The 19,243-nt window shown below is 35.5% G+C and overlaps 1 protein-coding gene across 1 annotated transcript; it reads left to right on the top strand.

Annotated features, from left to right (window-relative positions):
* Positions 1-2,418: 2,418 nt before the first annotated feature.
* LOC124959237 (olfactory receptor 4S2-like) lies at positions 2,419-3,354 on the top strand. The gene has a single exon (XM_047517812.1). The coding sequence runs from the start codon at positions 2,419-2,421 to the stop codon at positions 3,352-3,354; it is 936 nt and encodes a 311-aa protein (XP_047373768.1).
* Positions 3,355-19,243: the final 15,889 nt, after the last annotated feature.

Raw genomic sequence — 19,243 nt, 5'->3', positions numbered from 1 at the left:
AATATACCCTTTACATTCTGAGAACTTTCCACAAAACAGACTAATTCAATTTCAATACACAGAAATATGTATTTAATACATTTCATATTAAATATATACTATATTGTGCATATAGCAAGGGTCAGTAATTCAAGGAACAATATGCACTCCAAAATTACTTATGTTTGATGAATTGCTTTGTAATTAAGGTAACAGTTCTAAATATAAGAGTCACTTGGATTTAAAATGAAGTAAAGCCACTTTTAGTTTGAAAAAAAAAATTCAGTAGGTTACATCTCTCCTTAGGTATGTGATTTGGTTTTAATCATGGTGAAAGGTTTTGGGAAAAACTTTCCCTAAGGTCATTACCAGTATTGCATCATTTCTTCTATAGTAACTTTATAAGCAGAGGAAAAGACTTTCCTTACCAAAGATATTGCAGAACAGATGATTTCAGTACGTGGAAGAAACTAGAAGTAACACTGATTTTCTAGCAGGCTTTGAGTTTAGATGACTGAATGGTCCCTGAAACTGATTATTTACAAAGCAATTCTTCAGGCATCACCCTTATTTCAATTCCAAACTGCAACCAAAATATATCAGGAAGACATAGAAAAGTAAAGAGAAATATAAGCCCTGGAAAATACGGTGAGATTCTTTTCTTCTATAACTAATATAGATGTTTGGCAATGTGGGGAATTTGATACAAAGGTTATATTTTAACAAGTGTAATATTATTGGAAGACACAATTCTAAGAAATTATAGATAAATAAAATTTGTATGATAAATAATGAAGTGCATCTGTGCACAACCAAGAAATAAGGTAGCATGAATGTGAATAAAAAATGCCAATCATTTCAAAGGACGGTGAAAATTTGTCACATTAGAAATGACCAGAAAGGGGAGAATGGATTACTTTGAACTGGGTCTTGATGTCAGAAGATAGCAGAATTTTTCTAGGACTTTGTAGAATGAACAGTAGTGGAACATATCCCAGGTAATGTGTGGATGCTCATTGTCTCTTACAACAGAGTCAACCAACATTATTCACAGCTGTTGAAAACCACTGTTAGTTGAATTCTTGTAAAGTGAAGTGCTCTCAGTGGAGAATAGTACTGTTATCTAAGTTCAACAGGAAAAACAACAGGGGAAGAAACCTGTTGTGGCCAATTCTAGATCTGATTTGTAGTATTGCTGTTACTATTATTACCATTAGTATTGCTATTTTGTAATGCACAAAAGTAATCAGACCTGTGCTGATAACTCTACAACCTCTAGTGCACAGACCTGATGAAACCTGCAGTTGTCATAAAGCTGACAATGACTGGCATAGCCTGCAAAACACTAGCTGAGAGCAGATTCCACAGCAGTAGGAAGCAAGGCACTAGATAGATGTTAAGGGGATGAGATGACTAAATCTAGAGGAATCCTCTAGTGACTTGAGTTCATGAAGAACCTTGAAAACCCTCAGTGAAAACTCCTCTGTATGCCATTCCTCCAAAACATAAAAGTAACCTCACAAGTGTGTCTGAAATTCCAACATGGAGATGTGTCCATTTACATGAAACATTATGCATTTTCTAAACCCATAATAACAATCACTAAAGGACAATCTTTTCCTGCAGTGTTACATTCTCCCAAAATTGAAGAACTAAAATATTCTAACTGGAGATGTGAAAAATTGGAAGGACACATAAGGAATATTGACACAAAAAGGGTGGATCTTTCACTTTTGTGTTTTCCATATTTTTCACTTTTGTGGAATTTGTGTATTTTCAGTTACTATACAAATGTTTAGTAACAAATAGTGCTGGAGTAAATAAATACTGGTGAACATTCAGACACTCCACATTGCAGGAGCTTGAGTTCAAACAGAAGCCATTAATTCACACACAGAGATCTGAAGGGGAAACTGCAGAAGTCACCCAGTCTGGACATTCCAAGGACCCATGAGTGTATGTAATGACCAGAATTGGCTGTAGTCAGAAGGGATCCTGTGGGCATGTTTTCACTTCATCATCAAAGAAAGGGAAACCTTGTCTCCAAACAAAGGATCACTTTAAATCTGATTGTGTCTTTTACAGGAACAGAACTAAGTAAATGTTTACCCGTAATTACCTATGTAAACCTTAGGTAAAGGTTAGGCATGCGAGCACCTTGGTTAGATGTGTTACTTCAGGGATTTGCTTTGTCTCTCTGTTCTCTGCTTCCCCTTCTGCAGTTAATAAATCAGATATATTATTGAGGTAAATGATAAGAATGAAAACACTAAAATTTCTGTAATTATTCATGTCAATCTACAGTCAGGACCATTTTCCCATTTTTAACTATGATTATTAATTTAACCTGAATTAGAAAAAAAATGCTAATAGTCTTTCTGATGTGTTTCTTTCAGATAATTTAACTCCTTTGGTAACTTGGCCTACTTGATTCATTACATGGAAAAAATAAACAATGCAACCGAATTTATTTTCTGGGGACTTTCTAAAAATCCAGAGGTTGAAGGAGTCTGCTTTGTGGTGTTCTTATTCTTTTACACAGTTATTCTTCTGGGAAACCTCCTCATCATGCTGACCATTTTCATGGGGAATCTTCTGAAGTCTCCCATGTATTTCTTCCTCAACTCCTTGTCTTTTGTGGACATTTGTTTCTCTTCAGCCACAGCACCCAAGACGATTGTTGACCTGTTAGCAAAGAACAAAACTATCTCGTATGAAGGGTGCATACTGCAACTCTTTGGGGTGCATTTCTTTGGAAGCACTGAGATTTTTATCCTTATTGTAATGGCCTATGATCGTTATGTGGCCATCTGCAAACCCCTGCACTATATGACCATCATGGATCGGGAGAAGTGCCATAAAATGTTGCTGGGGACCTGGGTAGGTGGGTTCATACACACTGTTATCCCTGTGTCCCTAGTAGTTCAGCTACCCTTCTGTGGACCCAATGAGATCGATCACTACTTCTGTGATGTCCGCCCTGTGCTCAAACTTGCCTGCACAGACACACATGTTATCGGTGGTGTTGTGACAGCCAACAGTGGTACCGTCACTCTGGGGAGCTTTGTGATATTGCTCATCTCCTATACTGCCATTCTGGTGTCTCTGAGAAAGCAGTCAGCAGAAGGAAGACGCAAAGCTCTGTCCACGTGTGGAGCCCACATTGCGGTGGTCATTATCTTTTTTGGTCCCTGTACTTTCACATACATGCGCCCTGATGTTACATTTACAGAGGATAAGATGGTTGCTGTGTTTTACACCATTATCACTCCCATGCTAAACCCCATGATTTACACACTGAGAAATGCAGAAGTAAAGAATGCCATGAAAAAAATATGGGTTAAGAAGGCTTTCTGGAATGCTAACAGCAAATAGTTGGAAATAATAATTCAAACTGGATGACTGTAAATGTGGAAGCCTTAGTTAATGAACAAAATAATAACATCAGAGGGTTTTCAGAAGTAACACATGAAATAAACACTCATAGCACAGAATTATTCTTCATCATGATCAATATATTTACTACTTCACAATCACAAAATGTTTTAAATATCCAAAGCCAGAGAGTCTTAATATGCTCAGAATCTCAGCTTGATCAGAGTAAGCATCATTGTTTTCTCCTCCTACCCTTTGTCTCTTGTCATTTTCTTTAAGTGATTAAAAACCTACTATGAAATATTTAGGATTATTTCTGGCATTGCAAACTATGTTTGGAACAGATTAGAGAATCAATAATATATAAATTGGATGAATGATAGAATACATAAAAACATCAAATCTTACCTAATGATTTTTTATGTAAGTCTCACAAAACAGTGAAAACTCAGTCTAGTAATCTTGGAATGGGAGCAGAGGTGTGTTAAGAAAGTTACAGATAAAACACAATCTTGAAAGATAGAAGAATTTGCTTTCATGTGTTGGTCTTGGGAAAAAATTCTTTTCCACTCTTAGGTTTGATTTTCTTTATACACACACTACTGTCTCCAACTCCCGTCAACTGTTACCATCTCACAGAATTCCTTCTTCTGACTCTCATCTTTGCTTGCCGTTTCTACCAGCTATAAGTGACTACCAGCCAAAGTCAAGAGTGAATGTAAGCAAACCACATTTGAGAACCAGGCTACTGTGACTTCATCTCAAGTGTAAATGCAGCCTAATTAAATGCATGTGTTGAAAACAATAATCCTACAATATTTTTTTGAACCAAACAGCTTTACTGAATATAGTAAGCCATTTATTATTGACTGGACTAACACTATTTTCACCTCTGGGTCCCAGAGAGTCCCATAGTGGACAGATATTCTTTTCTTGATGTTAACTTTTATGTGCCCCAGTGGTAGATTCTTTTCCCTTACCATTTTTTCCCTCACTGTACATTATTCTTCATGGTAAATGAACATATCTGAGATTGTCTCTCTGCCATTGTTTCTTTATCACAACCACAAATCTAATAGTATAGATGCTGCATCAACTTAGAATTGTGTTTATAATTGGGGTGGAGTATAATATGGTAAAGAGTGTGGTGCTCAAAAGTGATATCTGGTGTGGCTGAATTCCCAAAAATAAAGATGGAGATATTTTAAGTCTGCAAGACATCTATATAAGGAGCTATAACAAAAGGGTAAGGCTTGCTTTAAAACTATGCATGTCCATGGCTAGTGCCCAGCTTGGAGAAGCATGCACTGGGCTTCCATGTGCCTCTAGTAGATCAATCATTAAATGAAAATTAGATTTATGCTCCTCACTGTATGTTGATCATTAATGTCACCTTCTGGGGTTTTCTGGAAATATAACAAACTATTTTTAAGACAGTCTGGTTCATTTAGCCAGGAATATGAGCTATGCCAATATCTGTATTTTTAACTCTGTCCTCTGGTTATTTTCATACAGTCAATGGAACATCTGTGTACTCAGATTTAAAAATCTAGGAATAGATGATTCTTGATGTACTTAGAACACAGGAGATGTATGCGTCAATGGGATTCTAACAGCACCATCTGTTCTGCTGAAACTGAACTGAATTTAGAAAACGGGGTTAAAAGTATGTTTTCCATTTGATAACTTTTTTCCACAACCGTCTTTCCACTGTGCCATTGAACTAAAGGATTAATGCTCTGGGGGTATTGGTGACATCAGAATGATGAATCCCTGAGAAAATTGCAGTTTCCTGATTTGTGCTTTTCAAAGATAAAGTTGAACACATGACAGAGTACTCAAGTCTCCCTCAGTGACTTTATAAACTCATAGTTGTCCACAAAATTCCCTGAGTCACTCTCCATCAGAGGAGCTCAGAGTCTAGTGTGATTCCTAAGAAGATGTATGAGAAACATGAGAACTGACACTCTCTGCAGTCTAGAGAGAGGAAATGGTCCACAGAACCTTTGATTCTGTGGATGCAAAAGCATAAGCATGACTGCCACCCTGGGGTACAACAGCATGAGTTTGGTTGGAAACTTGATAAAAAGTTGAAATGATTCTAATTTTCAAGATGAAAAATACTAAAGTTTTTATTCCTGCATTTTTCATTCAGTGGCTATACTCCTCTCCCCTGGACAAGCACAAACCATTGGAGACACATTTCTAAGCAAGGCTCAATGAAATACATAACCATGTTTTTCATATTTGCCCATGCATCATCCTTTTCTTAATTAAATATATCCAGAAATGAAAACAGGTCTCATATATAGGGGTACTTCTTGGTTTCTGAGTGAGAATGCTTTATTTTCAAGTGTTCCGTTGGGCCCAGTTCTTGTATGGTGGGCAGTTGTGCAATCTTACTGGTAGAGTAAGAGAACATTGCTACTTTGTGCATGAGAAAGAAAAGCTACCTGGAGGAACCAGGGCCCACCTTGAAATCTGGAATTAATCATAGCCACATCCAGTCTAAATCATCTGAATCCCATCTTCCCAAAGACACATCAAAAGCATTAAATGTAATTTTTTTTATTAACCATGCATTGTAGAATGAACTTTTGCAGAAAGTTACCAACCTTGCTCTTTCAAGAATAGTACTGCCAAATAGAAGAAGAAATGCTAAGATACATTACATTTTTATAAATAAAAATCACAAAAACATTTACAGTAAGATCCCTTGAAAGAAATAATGTAAAAACTCAAGCTACAGATAATGGACATGAGAGATAGAACATATTCTGGTTTCTATCCATAATATCCAGGCATGAAATAATTATGGATGATATGCAACTGTAATATCAGTTACTTGTAAGGCCGAGGCAGGAGGATCACACTAGTTTGAGACAAGCCTCACACTTAGTGAGACACTGTATAAAATCAAATAAAACAAAATAAAATAAAGTAAAAATAATGTGAGGACCGGGAATGTAACTCAGTGGTAAAGCAGTCCTGAGTTCAGTCTCCAGTAACCAGAATACATACATACATACATACATACATGCATGCATACATACATACATACACACATACTTAAGCCTAAGTATGCAGCCAACTTCTCTGCCACTATTTTTCCATGAATCCCACAAATGAAGAATATCCTACTAACCCAATACTTGTGTTGATTCCCTTTCACCCTGATTTTTTTGACAATTATGAGGATTAAAAAAATAAATCAGAGTCATATTAACATATACTCTTGTAAGACCTGTTAATTTGGGGTAGAAATGAAATAGTCAAATTTTCACAGTAACTGAAATCATTTTGCTATTAGAACATGTTGCCCATATACACATCAATTACAGGCTTACTGAAAATATACACCAGAATCAGACACCTGTCTAGGCAGCAATGAATGTTCTGGTGAGCTTCAACTTTCTGAATTGGATGATCCCACCAGGGGTACCCTCTAGATCAACAACCAACATCAAAACCAGAACCTGACTTGATGTCCAGTGGTCTTCTTATTTCTTTTTCAGTATATCCCATTTCTAAACCTCATCTCATTGTTTTAAATTCCCTAATTTTTCAAGTGAGACTCATCCTTAGTATCTTGAAAGTGAAACACTGTGCCAAAAACTTTATTTTAACCCTAGTACCATTTTCTACAAACTCGCTCATGACCTGGACACTTGGATCCTGCTGTCATAGGAGGGTCCATAATTCAATATCTTAATGGGGACTGTGAATAGGTGACAGAGCACCAGAAAAAGGCAGCCCTGTGTTTCTCATATTTGAAAACCTGATGAATATTCACCCCTCTCTAAGATCAAGTTCTGCAGTTATGTGGTGTGTTGCAGATGATACAGGTGATCTGAGTTCCCTTCCAAGTCACAGACGTTGAAAATTCATACATAAATGTAGCAATTTCCTCATCTGACTTAAGTTCCAGTTTTCAGCAAATTTTACTTCCTTTTTTTCCCTAGTTTTACTGCAGTATAATTGACAAACTTTAATCTTATGTAGTCACTGTATACTATGTGATAATATGACCCACACATACATTATGAAATATTTACCACAGTTAAACTGATTCATATGTCCAATGCCACATTCACTTTCCTTGTATGATGGTATGTATGTGTGTGTGCTATGAGCTTGCTTAATTGATAGCCTTTCTTCCTTCCTAGGATGAGGATACTCATTTGCTTAGTTTGAAAGCTAAAATAAACCCCTCAATGCTATTCACGTGCCTCATCTGCAGAGAGCAATAACTAAATGCACACCAGGAACATCCACTTTCTTACCTGTGTGCTTACCTGACTTTGGGCCCTAAATCAAGATGAAGAACCTCCACTCTGCACATTTACAAAGAGTATCATGAAAATGTAATCATGAAAATACATTGATAAGTTTAAAGAAAGATGTCATCTCATGGAGGTAGCATGGAATGGTGATTGCCAAGAGGTGGGGCAGTTGGGTAGGAGGACCTGGGGAGAAGATAGTGAAGGCAAACAAAATTTCAGTGGATAGAATTTCAAGAGATTCATTATATAACATGGTGATTGTGATTAATGACAATAGACTCTACTCTAAGAATCTGAAGAGAGTAGATATCAAATGTTCTCCTCCATTAAATGAGGAGTATATGAAGTTAAACCTTGTGTTGTTTTGCTGGAGTTAGCCATTCCACACTTTATGATATAGAGCACTATGTATTCTTGCTAAATGCATGAATTTCTATTAGTTAATTAGAAGGGAACATAGAAAAAATTCTTTATTCATCTTGAGACTTCTAAGTACTGGAATACATCACCAGTTGGGTATAACATTGATCAAAATAACTTTGATAAATATATTGTGAATAGTATAATCACATTGCAATTTTTACATTTTAAGCATAATTCGATTTAAAAAAATAAATTAAACAATACATACTTTTTCAATTGATTTATTGTATGTATAGCAATGAAAATCTCAAAAGGAAGTGCTTGGAAATTCACTTTATTTGTAAGAGAGATCTCTGTTAAGATATATTTGCTACTTAAAGAAGAGCACAACTACCAAATCATATAGTCTTTATAATGGTCATTATAAAGTAGGATAATTCCTATTAAGTTTGAAATAAGAAAGAAAAAACTAATTTATAATATGAAATGAACTTGGAATATCATGAAATCTAAGTTATCTTTAAGGGAGTAAAGAAATATAGTTGTTGCTTTTGGCTGGTGTTTTGTGTCTTTTTTTAATTAAATGGCAATAATTGGGAAAAACTTGAGTATATTTCAAATCTATTGTGATTGCTTTTATCTCTGAAATTCCTGGCAATATTGGTGTGTTCCTAACTTTTTCTCTTGTCTATCATGTAGGGGCTCCTATAATAAAAGAAACAACATGAGGTTTTTTTCAGATGTTAGTATCATTCATATGCACATAAATATATAACATATAAGTAATAGTAACAGTACTGATTGGTAGACACATAGAACTTACTCTGAGGAAGCATTATACAAAAGGACAATTTATAATATGGCCTTTAGAAGCTTCCAACTTGCCTTGAATGTTATAATAGTACTTTAAGTCTTTTCCTATCTGAAATAAATTAGACATTACATACAACAGTCCTCAGATGTCTGGTGTGCCCCCTGCCCCAGTGCAGCATCACTCTGGGAGGTGAAGTCTTCTCAACCTGTTCTTTCCCTCAGGACGCCCCTCTTCATATCTATTGCTGTAACTTGTAATTTTGCCCAAGTTCCCAGAAGATAGATGCCCATGGAGACTTATTGCAACACATGGCCTATTCAATAGCCTCCCATAATCAAATAGATTTAGACAATTGAGTCCAAGAATCCCAAGACTCGTTCTTCAAAAGTGTCCTCCTAGCATGCAAACTTCCCAATAGTGAATTCAGATCTTCTTCTATGCAAAGCTCTCTCCTTTCACATTGGGAGCTTCGCTTATGTCATGATGAATATTTGGCTCTATATTTTGGTCTGTAGGTATTGAAGGTCTGTGGTACCATTTGGGGAGAAGAACAAAAGTCAGTCTTTGGAGATTCTGTCCTAGGTGAACTCATCATGCATTCATCAGTCAAAGGAAAACTATTGTTTGGGTGACAGGCAGAGGACTGACTCCAAAGCCTAAAAGTTCACATAGTTTTCAAGTTCAAGATTTTAGGTCTTCTCACCCATATTTGTCCTTTCCATCTTGGAATATACTCCACAAGATAATGCTGAGGCTGCGATTTTTAGAGTCCACAAGTTTTGTTTGGAATAGCTGCTAAGTAACTTTCATAGAAATTGAACATGGAAACTCCTACTTAGAAGTAGAAAAAAAATTAAAAAAAAACACTCCTGGTGTTTTCAAGGGCAGGAATTTGGGACTGTTCAGATGTCGTTAGGCCTGTCTCAATAGAGGTTTGAGTTCCAACTTCATAGTCCATATTCTTTGGGTGCTACACACCTTGGGGCAGCAGAAACTTGGATGTCTCTAGCAACAAGAACAAAAATTGCCCTTCTGAACTGTACTGTGACCTCTCCTTGAAGGTTGAAGCAGAAGCCCTTGCTGTGGCCCATGTGGCCCACGAACATTTTAGAAGCAGGTGGCCTTGACTGAAGCTGCATATGATTCATCTCCCAAAACTTAGTAAGAGTTATTCTGTCTGAATTATGTGTATTCAATGATCAAATAAAATGTTGATCTTGTGAATTATAATAATGGTAAATAGAGATTCTTAATACCTGTTATCTATCATATTTAACAGAATATTTTCACATCTTTCTCTTCTGGTGAGATGCTTCTGAGGATAGTTGCTCCACTGCCTTTTGTTCTATAGAAGTGTTCACTAGCTTTAACATTTATATATTTTCAAAGCTTAGTTAAGATTGAATTCACAAACTCAAAGTGTTTAATTTGAGGACATTTACAACATAGGGTTGTGCAGCCATCAACATAATCTTAAGTTTAGAACATTGTTCATCCTTCAAAGAGAAACTCATAGTCTTAGCAAGAACCATTCATGCCTCACAACCAGCATCTTGACCAGTCCTTGGGGAACCCTAATATCCATAATTGTATGTTTGCTTTTGAGGTGTTTATCAAACAAACAAACAAACAAAAAACATACAATATATGGCCTTTTGTAACACACTTCTTTAACCATTATTTATTTAAAGTTCTTGCGTATATTGTAGAATGTTTATTACAGAATTAATATTATTGTAGAATGTAGTATTATTTCCTTTTACTGTCAAATAATATTCCATTTATCAGTTGGTTGGTTTATGGTTTCTAGATTCTGGCTATTTTGAATAATGCTGCTAGAAGTATAGAGTACAAGTTTTTGTGAAAAGGTATGTTCATTTCTCTTGGGTGTTTCCCTAACAATGGAATTGCTAGGTCATACCACGACTACATACGGAACCTGCTGAGGAACTGTCAAATGGTTTTTTCAGAGTGGAAACCCTCTTCTGTGTTTCCATTGGCAATGTTTGAGAGCTCCAGTTGCTCCACACCATGGCTGCTCTTGCTATTTTCTGTCTACTAACTACTATGATTCTGGAGTGTGCTGTGGCATCTCAGTGTGACTTTGGTTGGTCTCTCTTAAAAGCTCAAAGATTTAAATATTTTTTCATGTGCTTTTGACTTCTTGCATAAATTTTGTGGAGAAAATATTATTTGTACATTTTCCCTTCTAATTGGCTTATTTTTCTTCTTAGTATGAAGTGTGTTTTTTTATACATATTCTGGAAATAAGTTCCCTTCCTAGATACCAGATTTGCTAGTATTTCTTCTACTCTGTGTGCAAGATTTTAACTTTGCTAATGACATACTTTTCAGAAGGAAAATCTCTTAATTTTGATGATGTTTAACATATATTCAAAGTTACTATTATGTACTAATATTTCAAAAATATTCTATAACTTACATTTATGGAAATCAGATTAATCAATTGCAGTGTCTTCTAACTTATTCTATAAAAACAAACACTAGTTTTGACAATTTTTATCTTAAGATTAGAGTAATAAATTAATTTGAATACAGTTTTAACTGAGATCAAACTTACATCCAATGAAGGGCAGAGATTTAAAATATAGGCTTTAATGTAAAATAGAGAGAAAGTGACAGAGCTTTCTTATACCACCTGCCTGTACCCAAGTTGAGGGCCATCTTGGACAAGATGGCTCCTGGCAGTGAGCCAAAGGGCACTGGCTACCAAAATAAGGAAGTACCCAAAAAGGCTGCTTGCTTACTAGTTCCTTGGAGACTTATGATGTGTTAACGTCAGGCTCAAGGATTGGCTATCCAATATCATGCTGCGCGTGGACAGCTTGTGATTCATATAGTGTTATGCTGGCATTCCTCTGCATGCTCTCCTGCGTGAGAGAAAGCTTTGCTATAATTGGCTGATAAGCTAGGAGCCTGGGGGAGGAGAGAGGGAGAGGGAGGTAGAAGGAAGATAGAGAGAGAACAAAGGAGACAGAAAACAGGGAGGATGCAATAAAACTCGTCAACTAAAGATTTGTGGTGTCTCCTTTCTCCACTCTGGTTCCACTGGACAGAACATACCCACGGAACACTTCCTCATAATTGCCATTCCCCACCAAAGTGATGCAGTTGTTATAACTGATGGAACTGCATGGTCATATGATTTTTTGCAAAACAGTTAATAATAGGCTTCACTCTTTATGAATATTCTGTGGGTTTTGACTAACATGTGATGGCAGAACACATATTTATAGTAACATGCAAATTAAAGTTTTATATTTTCCACAATGGCATATAGTTGAAATCATGCAATATTAATTTTTGCAAACTGGTTCCATTTACTAGTAATGTGCTTATACATTTCCTCTGTGTTTTTCCCATGCTTTGAAGTGTTATTTCTTTTTAATAGAGAATAATAGTCCATTCATTTTATATGTAATATGGATATACCACAGCTTATCTATTTATTAACCTTCTGAAAGACATCTTGATTTCTTTTAATTTTGGCAATCAGTTTTGAGAACACTGATACAAATATCTATACACAGCGTTTGTGTTGACATAAGTCTCCAACTTGTTTTGTGAATAAAAAGGGTCGTGATTGTTAAATCTTATAGTAAGGGTGTCTGTAAGAAACTGCCGATCATTCAATGTGGTTCTACCATTTTCCATTCCTAGTGGCAGTGACTGAGAGTTCCTGTTTCTGTACACCTTCACTGCTTTTGGATTTGGACATTTTATTTTATTGTCCAGCAGTATTTAATTTTTGTCTTGATTTGCATTCTCCAGTGACATACGTTGAGGAGCTTCATCAGCTTACAAGTAGCCTATCTTCTCTGATGATGTGTCTACTAAAGTCTTTGACCCAATTTTTAATAAGGTTGGTGGTTGCTGTATTATTACTGAGTTGTAAGGATTCTTTGTGTAATTTGGATAACAGTGACTTTTATTAGAAAATTTTTTGCTAATATTTTCTCCAAATCTGTGGTTTGCTTTTTAATTATCTTATATTGTGTTTTACAGAAAGGAAAAAATAAATGTTATGAAAATCAGAACACCAACTCTTTCATCTTCATGAATGTCTGCTTTATCTCCATGGCAGCCCCTCAATGGATTATGGATTTTATGACCCAGCAAGAACATCATTTCCTACAATGGCTGCATAGTCCAGATATTTATGTTATCTTCTTTGGTGCCTCCAAGATTTTCATCCTGGTGTCCTTGGCTATGACCACTATGAAGCCATCTGCAGACCCCTTCACTCTCTGATCATCTTGAGCAGCCAATGTTCATTATGAGGGGTGTGTGCTGCATCCACAGTTGCAAGCCTTGAAGAATAAAGACCCCTATTCCCTCTCTTTCTGTTGCTTTATGTCTGTAACTGTACACATTGGAAATGAATCAGATTATCCCCAGAATGCTGACACTTGCAAATTTGGCAGTCTGTAACTTATTCTGCCCTTCACAATTCCACACATAAAGGACATACTAATATTGTTATTGGAACAAAGTATAAAAATTGTATTTACCTCCTGATTTCGGAAAAAAGATGTTGTAATGGAAATACCTACCGCAGGTAGAAATATGCCCTATGCACTCCCATTTGGTGGTTTTCATTGCAGTAAAAAATAAGGTAATGTCAAAAAATGTACATGTTGTATATTTTAACTCTTTCACTTAACAATTTTTGCTTCTAAAAAATGCAATGCAGTGTACTTATTCTGCTCACATTTGACTAATGTAAGTTAACTATGAATTAATTCTTTGTACAATAATAGCAGATCAAGGAGGTTCCAGCTTAGATACTTAGATATTGATCTGGAAAAGATTACCTCCTGGAGGGATTATCCAATTCAGGTAAGTGAAGGTGAACAGAAAAGTCTATAGCTGCGGGGTTTAGATCTATATATTTGATCAAACCCAGGGATGCCTTACCACCTCTGAAGTACATCACCAACCTTTTTAAATTTCGTGAGTGTCTTGCTAAGTTTCTTAATACCTTACTAAGTCACAGAGACTGATCTCAAAATTGAAATCCTTCTTCAGCCTCCAGAGTTGCCGGGATTACAGAGGTGAGCCACCCTGCCCAGCTCTGTAGCTTATTTATAATAAACATGTTCTTTTTGTGCATGTAGTCAGCGTTATTAACTCCCAAATTAAATTTATTGTGAGAACACTGTCATCTTTTGTCCCCAAATAAACAGACCTTCTTCTGTTTTACCATGTGTCCTATTTACCTTTGTATTTATCTTTTCTTAACTTTCCCTTAACAATTAGTCAACAAAAGAGGGATGAAAGGGGATCTTACCATGCATAGCCAATATTAAATTTATCTCTTTTTATGTGTCTAAGGAAGAAATAGTGGAAGGGAAGTTCATTTTTTAAAATTTTAAATGAAAAAGATGTTATTATTTTTATCAGCAAAGGCTGTGCACTAAGTGACATCTGCCATTGCTATAACACTGTAAGACTGGCAGTTGATATTGTCATCATGTATCTATAAAATAAAATGCTGTTGTTGATCATACTTGCACTCTGCATAACAGGGAGAGTCTGAGTTCTCATGCAAATTGGCCGTGTCCCTCATAACAATCAAGAGGAGACTCCCTGAGGTCCTCCAGGGGGATTAGCTCAGTAAATTCTGTGAATGACCTAAGTTTATGAAGTCACTGATGGAAACTTGAGTATTATCATATGTTCCACTTCTTAGTTTGAGCTCTTGGACTCTATGAAATACATCTTTTGAAAGTTTGCACAAACCTTAAATCCATCACTCCTTTCTTTCTTCCTCTTCTTTTTTAAAAAGTCATTTGTTCAGCTAAACCCAGATAATAAAAATATGAACATTATATCCTGGATTTTTTCATAAGAAAAAGGAAGAATGTGACATGGGTATTAAGGGGAAAGAAAAAACAAGGAAGCAAGGATAAAGTGAAATATAATAAGAGGAACAGGAAATGAAAAAGCAATACTAGTCATGTTTAAAAGTCAATATTAATTAAGGCTTTTACTTAAAAACCTAGAAGAATATTAGACCACCCTTACAGTTCAGTTCAGGAAAATATCATAAATGAAAATGACCCTACCTCATGGAGAATTATACAGAAATGGATATATACCCAATTAGGTAGAAAAGCAGTGAACCCCCATAGCACAATTAAATGCACACTATTGCATTCAAATAGAAATTTCAAAAGAGTAGCACAATTAAACATTTATCAATGAAATAAAACACATTGTAATATTATATGAAATTACTATTAAATATGAAGATCCAAGGTTATTAACTCAAGGAACAAAGTACGGAATCATAAAATTACTTGTGCTTGATGAATTGGTTTGACTCAGGGTAAGGTCCTCAATGTGAGAGGTTTTAAAATAATGTGAAGATTTTTTACCTTCATAAAAATTTCAAAAGAAACCTCTACATTAAATCTCATTGTAAGGGTTGTGATTTGTTTCTGATTATGGTGGAAGTCTTTGAGAAAACACTCTCCCCATGGTCATTATATTACATCAATGCTTTAAAATTTACTTTATAAACAGAGAAAAGAGCATTCCTGGTCAAAGATTCCATGGAATGATAGTTTTCATTAGGTGAGAGAATTAGGAAAGCTGATGTCTAGAAATCTTTGTGTTTAGGGAATCAGAAATATCCGGTACTGATTATTCAGAAAACAATTCCTCAAGCATTATTTATTTCATTCTGGACATTTGCACCAAAATTATACTAGGGAGACACAGGAAAAAAGGAAAACTCAAACCCTGCAAAATACTGATGAGATTCTTTTGTTCTGTAACAAATATAGAGTGTTTTATGCCATAGGAATTTGCGCAACAACCGTGTTTAAATATTTGTAATGTAACTGCAAGACACTATGTAATTACAGAGAAAAACATTAGGATGATAAGATGATAAAGTGCATCCATATGTAACCAAGAGGCAGGGTAGTAAAAGTATGATAAGAAGATGCCAGCAGGGTGTGGTGGCATGTGCCTGTATTCCCAGAGGTCCTGGAGGCTGAGGCAGGAGGATTGTGAGTTCAAAGCCAGTCTCAGCAAAAGCAAGGAGCTAAGCAACTGACTGAGACCTTGTCTCTAAATAAAATACAAAATAGGACTGGAGTTGTAGTTCAGTAGTCAACTGTCCCTGAGTTTAATCCCCAGTATCTCCCCCCCACTAGAAAAGGAAAATGTCAATCATTGCAAAATGTCACTTTGCATCAAAGCAAAGTGAGAGGCTCTTCCACTTTTAAATGATTAGAAAGGGGTGGGGGTAGAATCTTTTTAAGTAGGTCTTGATTTCAGGAGATATAAGATTTCTAGAATTTTGTGGTATAGACACTAGAGGAGAAGGAGTGTGGAAATGCTCATTTTCTTCTAAAGCAGTCAAACAACATAATTCACAGTTGTTAAAAAATTCTATGATTTGGGTTCTCTTATACTGAAGTGATTCTCAGTGAAGAATAGTACTTTTTGCTAAATTCAGCATGAAAGCAACAGAGGAAGAAATGTGTCAAAGCAGGGACATGTGCCTCATTTTGAATCTGAATTGCAATATTGTTATTATATTGTACCATCATCGTTATCATTAGTGTGTAATGCAGACTAAACTTGAAAGAGTCCAAAAGCAGAAAGTCTCTGGGGAAAGAGTGCTGCAGAAAGTCTAACTGAGAGCGCCAGTTTCAACAGCAGCGGGAAGCAATGAACTAGACAATCAATGAAGGGATGGGGTTACAGGGGCATGACCTACAATGACAGGAATTGTTTAAGTCTGTGACCTGACTTTATGAAGAACCTAACAAGTCCCTTAGGCAGAGTAAGTCCATGTGCCCTTTTCTATTAAAACTTAGAGTGATCTCACTAGTATGCCTGCAACTCCAACACAGTAGGTCCACTTAAATTAAATTAAATCCATTTAAATTAAACCAAGCATTTCCTAAGCCTATCATAATAATCACTAAAGGACAATCTTTTCCTGAAATGTTGAGTTCCACCTAGATGGAGAGAACTCATATATCCTGGAAGAAGACAAAAAATTGGAAAGACACATGAGGGATGTAGATATTAAAGGCCACTCTTTCCTTCGTATGTCTTGTTGTTGTTATTGGTACATTTTTCACTTACTTGACAAATGTTTAAAATGCCAAGCCAGAGTAAACCCTGGGGAATCCTCCATCACTCTGAGTTTAAAGGTAGAAAAATATCCTGAGACTCCATTTCCCCTCTTTCAAATCAAACAGGGTTTCCTCATCTCCACAAATTTTTTCTTTTCTGTTTATTTTCTATCTTTATTCTAACCTACAGGAGAAATTCACTATCAAGGTGGAAATTACTATCCACATGGTGAAAATGAAATTAAAAGCCTGTACTTTCACAAATGTACTAACAAACCAAGAGGCTATTTTGATAGAATCCAATGACAGCATGACAGTAGAAATGTCAGAAAAAGAATTTAGAATGTGCATAATTAAAATGATCTGTGAAGCAAAAGACAAGAAAAGAGAGCAAATGCAGGCAATGCACAATCATTCCAGTAAACAGTTAAAAAAGCAAAAGCAGGAAGCAAAAGAACACTTCAATAAAGAAATAGAGATTCTGAAAAAGAAAACAGAAATACTTTAAATGAAAGAAACAATAAACCAAACTAAAAACTCAATAAAAAGCATCACCAACAGAATAGATCTGCTGGAAGACAGAATCTCAGACAATGAAGACAAAATATTTAATCTTGAAAATAAAGTTGAGCAAACTGAGAAGATTTTAAGAAGTCATGAACAGAACCTCTGAGAATTATTGGATATCATGAAAAGACCAAATTTAAGAATTTAATTGGGATTGAGTAAGGCACAAAGATACAAACCAAAGAAATGAACAACCTGTTCAATGAAATAATATCAGCAAATTTCCTAAACCTGAAAAATGAAATGGAAAATCAAATACAAGAGACTTACAGAACACCAGGTGCACAAAATTACAACAGATCAACACCAGGACACATTATAATGAAAATACATCACATACGAGATAAAGATAGAATTTCAAAGACTGCGAGGGAAAAGTATCAGATTACATATAAAGGGAAACCAATAAAGATATCAGCAGATTTCTCAGCCAAGACTCTGAAAGCAAGAAGGATCTGGAACAATATATTTCAAGCACTGAAAGAACATGGATGCCAACCAAGAATCCTATATCCAGCAAAACTAACTTTCAGATTTGATGATGAAATAAAATCTTTCCATGATAAACAAAAGTTAAAAGGATTTACAAATAGAAAACCTGCACTACAGAACATTCTCAGCAAAATATTTCATGAGGAGGAAGTGAGAAACAAGAATACAAGTCAGCAAAGGGAGGAACTACCCTAAAGGAAAAGTCAATCAAAGAAGAAACCATGTTAAAAACAAAAAAGTGAGCCAAAATGAGCAGGAATACAAATCATATCACAATAATAGCCCTGAATGCTAATGGCCTAAACGCAATAATCAAAAGACATAGACTGGCAGACTGGATGAAAAAGAAAGACCCAGCAATATACTGCCTCCGAGAGACTCATCACATAGAAAAAACATCCATAGACTAAAGGTGAAAGGATGGGGGAAAATATACCATGTATATGGACCCAGTAAAAAAGCAGGGGTTTCCATCCTTATGTCAGATAAAGTGGACTTCAAATCTAAGTTAGTCAGAAAGGATAAAGAAGGACATTTCACACTGCTTAAGGGAGGCATAAAACAGCAAGACATAACAATTTTAAATATTTAAGACCCAAACAATGGAGCATCCATGTACATCAAACAAACCTTTCTCAATTTTAAGAATTAAATAGACCAAAACAAATAATAATGGGGAACTTTAACACACTGCTCTCACTATAGGATAGATCCCCCAAACAAAAACTGAACAAAGAAATTATATAATTAAATAATACAATCAATGCTATCGACTTAATGGACATTTACAGAGTAATTCATCCATCATTGAGCAAATATACTTTCTTCTCAGCAGCTCATGAATCTTTCTCCAAAATAGACCATATGCTATGCCACAAAGAAGCCATTAGTAAATACAAAAAAATAGAGATACTATCTTGTGTCCTATCAGACCATAATAGAATGAAATTAGAAATCAATTATAAAATAACAAATAAAAACTACTCATACACCTGGAGACTAAATAATATGCTATTGAATGATGCAATGATAACAGAAATCATCAGGGAAGAAATACAAAAATTCTTAGAGGTAAATAAGAACAATGATACAACATATCAAAATCTCTGGGATACTCTGAAGCAGTAGTAAGAAGAAAGTTCATTGCATTGAGATCATGCATTAAAAAAATAAAAAGTCAACAACTAAATGACCTAACATTACATCTCAAAGCCCTAGAAAAAAAAGAACAGATCAATACCAAAAATAGT

The sequence above is a fragment of the Sciurus carolinensis genome, chromosome 11 (assembly GCF_902686445.1).
Source record: "Sciurus carolinensis chromosome 11, mSciCar1.2, whole genome shotgun sequence".
Taxonomy (NCBI): Eukaryota; Metazoa; Chordata; class Mammalia; order Rodentia; family Sciuridae; genus Sciurus; species Sciurus carolinensis.
Note: the sequence above shows the minus strand (reverse complement) of the source record. Positions and strands in the feature narration are given on the sequence as shown.

Bases quoted from the DNA above. Each gene is read 5' to 3' on its own strand.
- LOC124959237 (XM_047517812.1), top strand. From the start codon at position 2,419: ATGGAAAAAATAAACAATGCAACCGAATTTATTTTCTGGGGACTTTCT.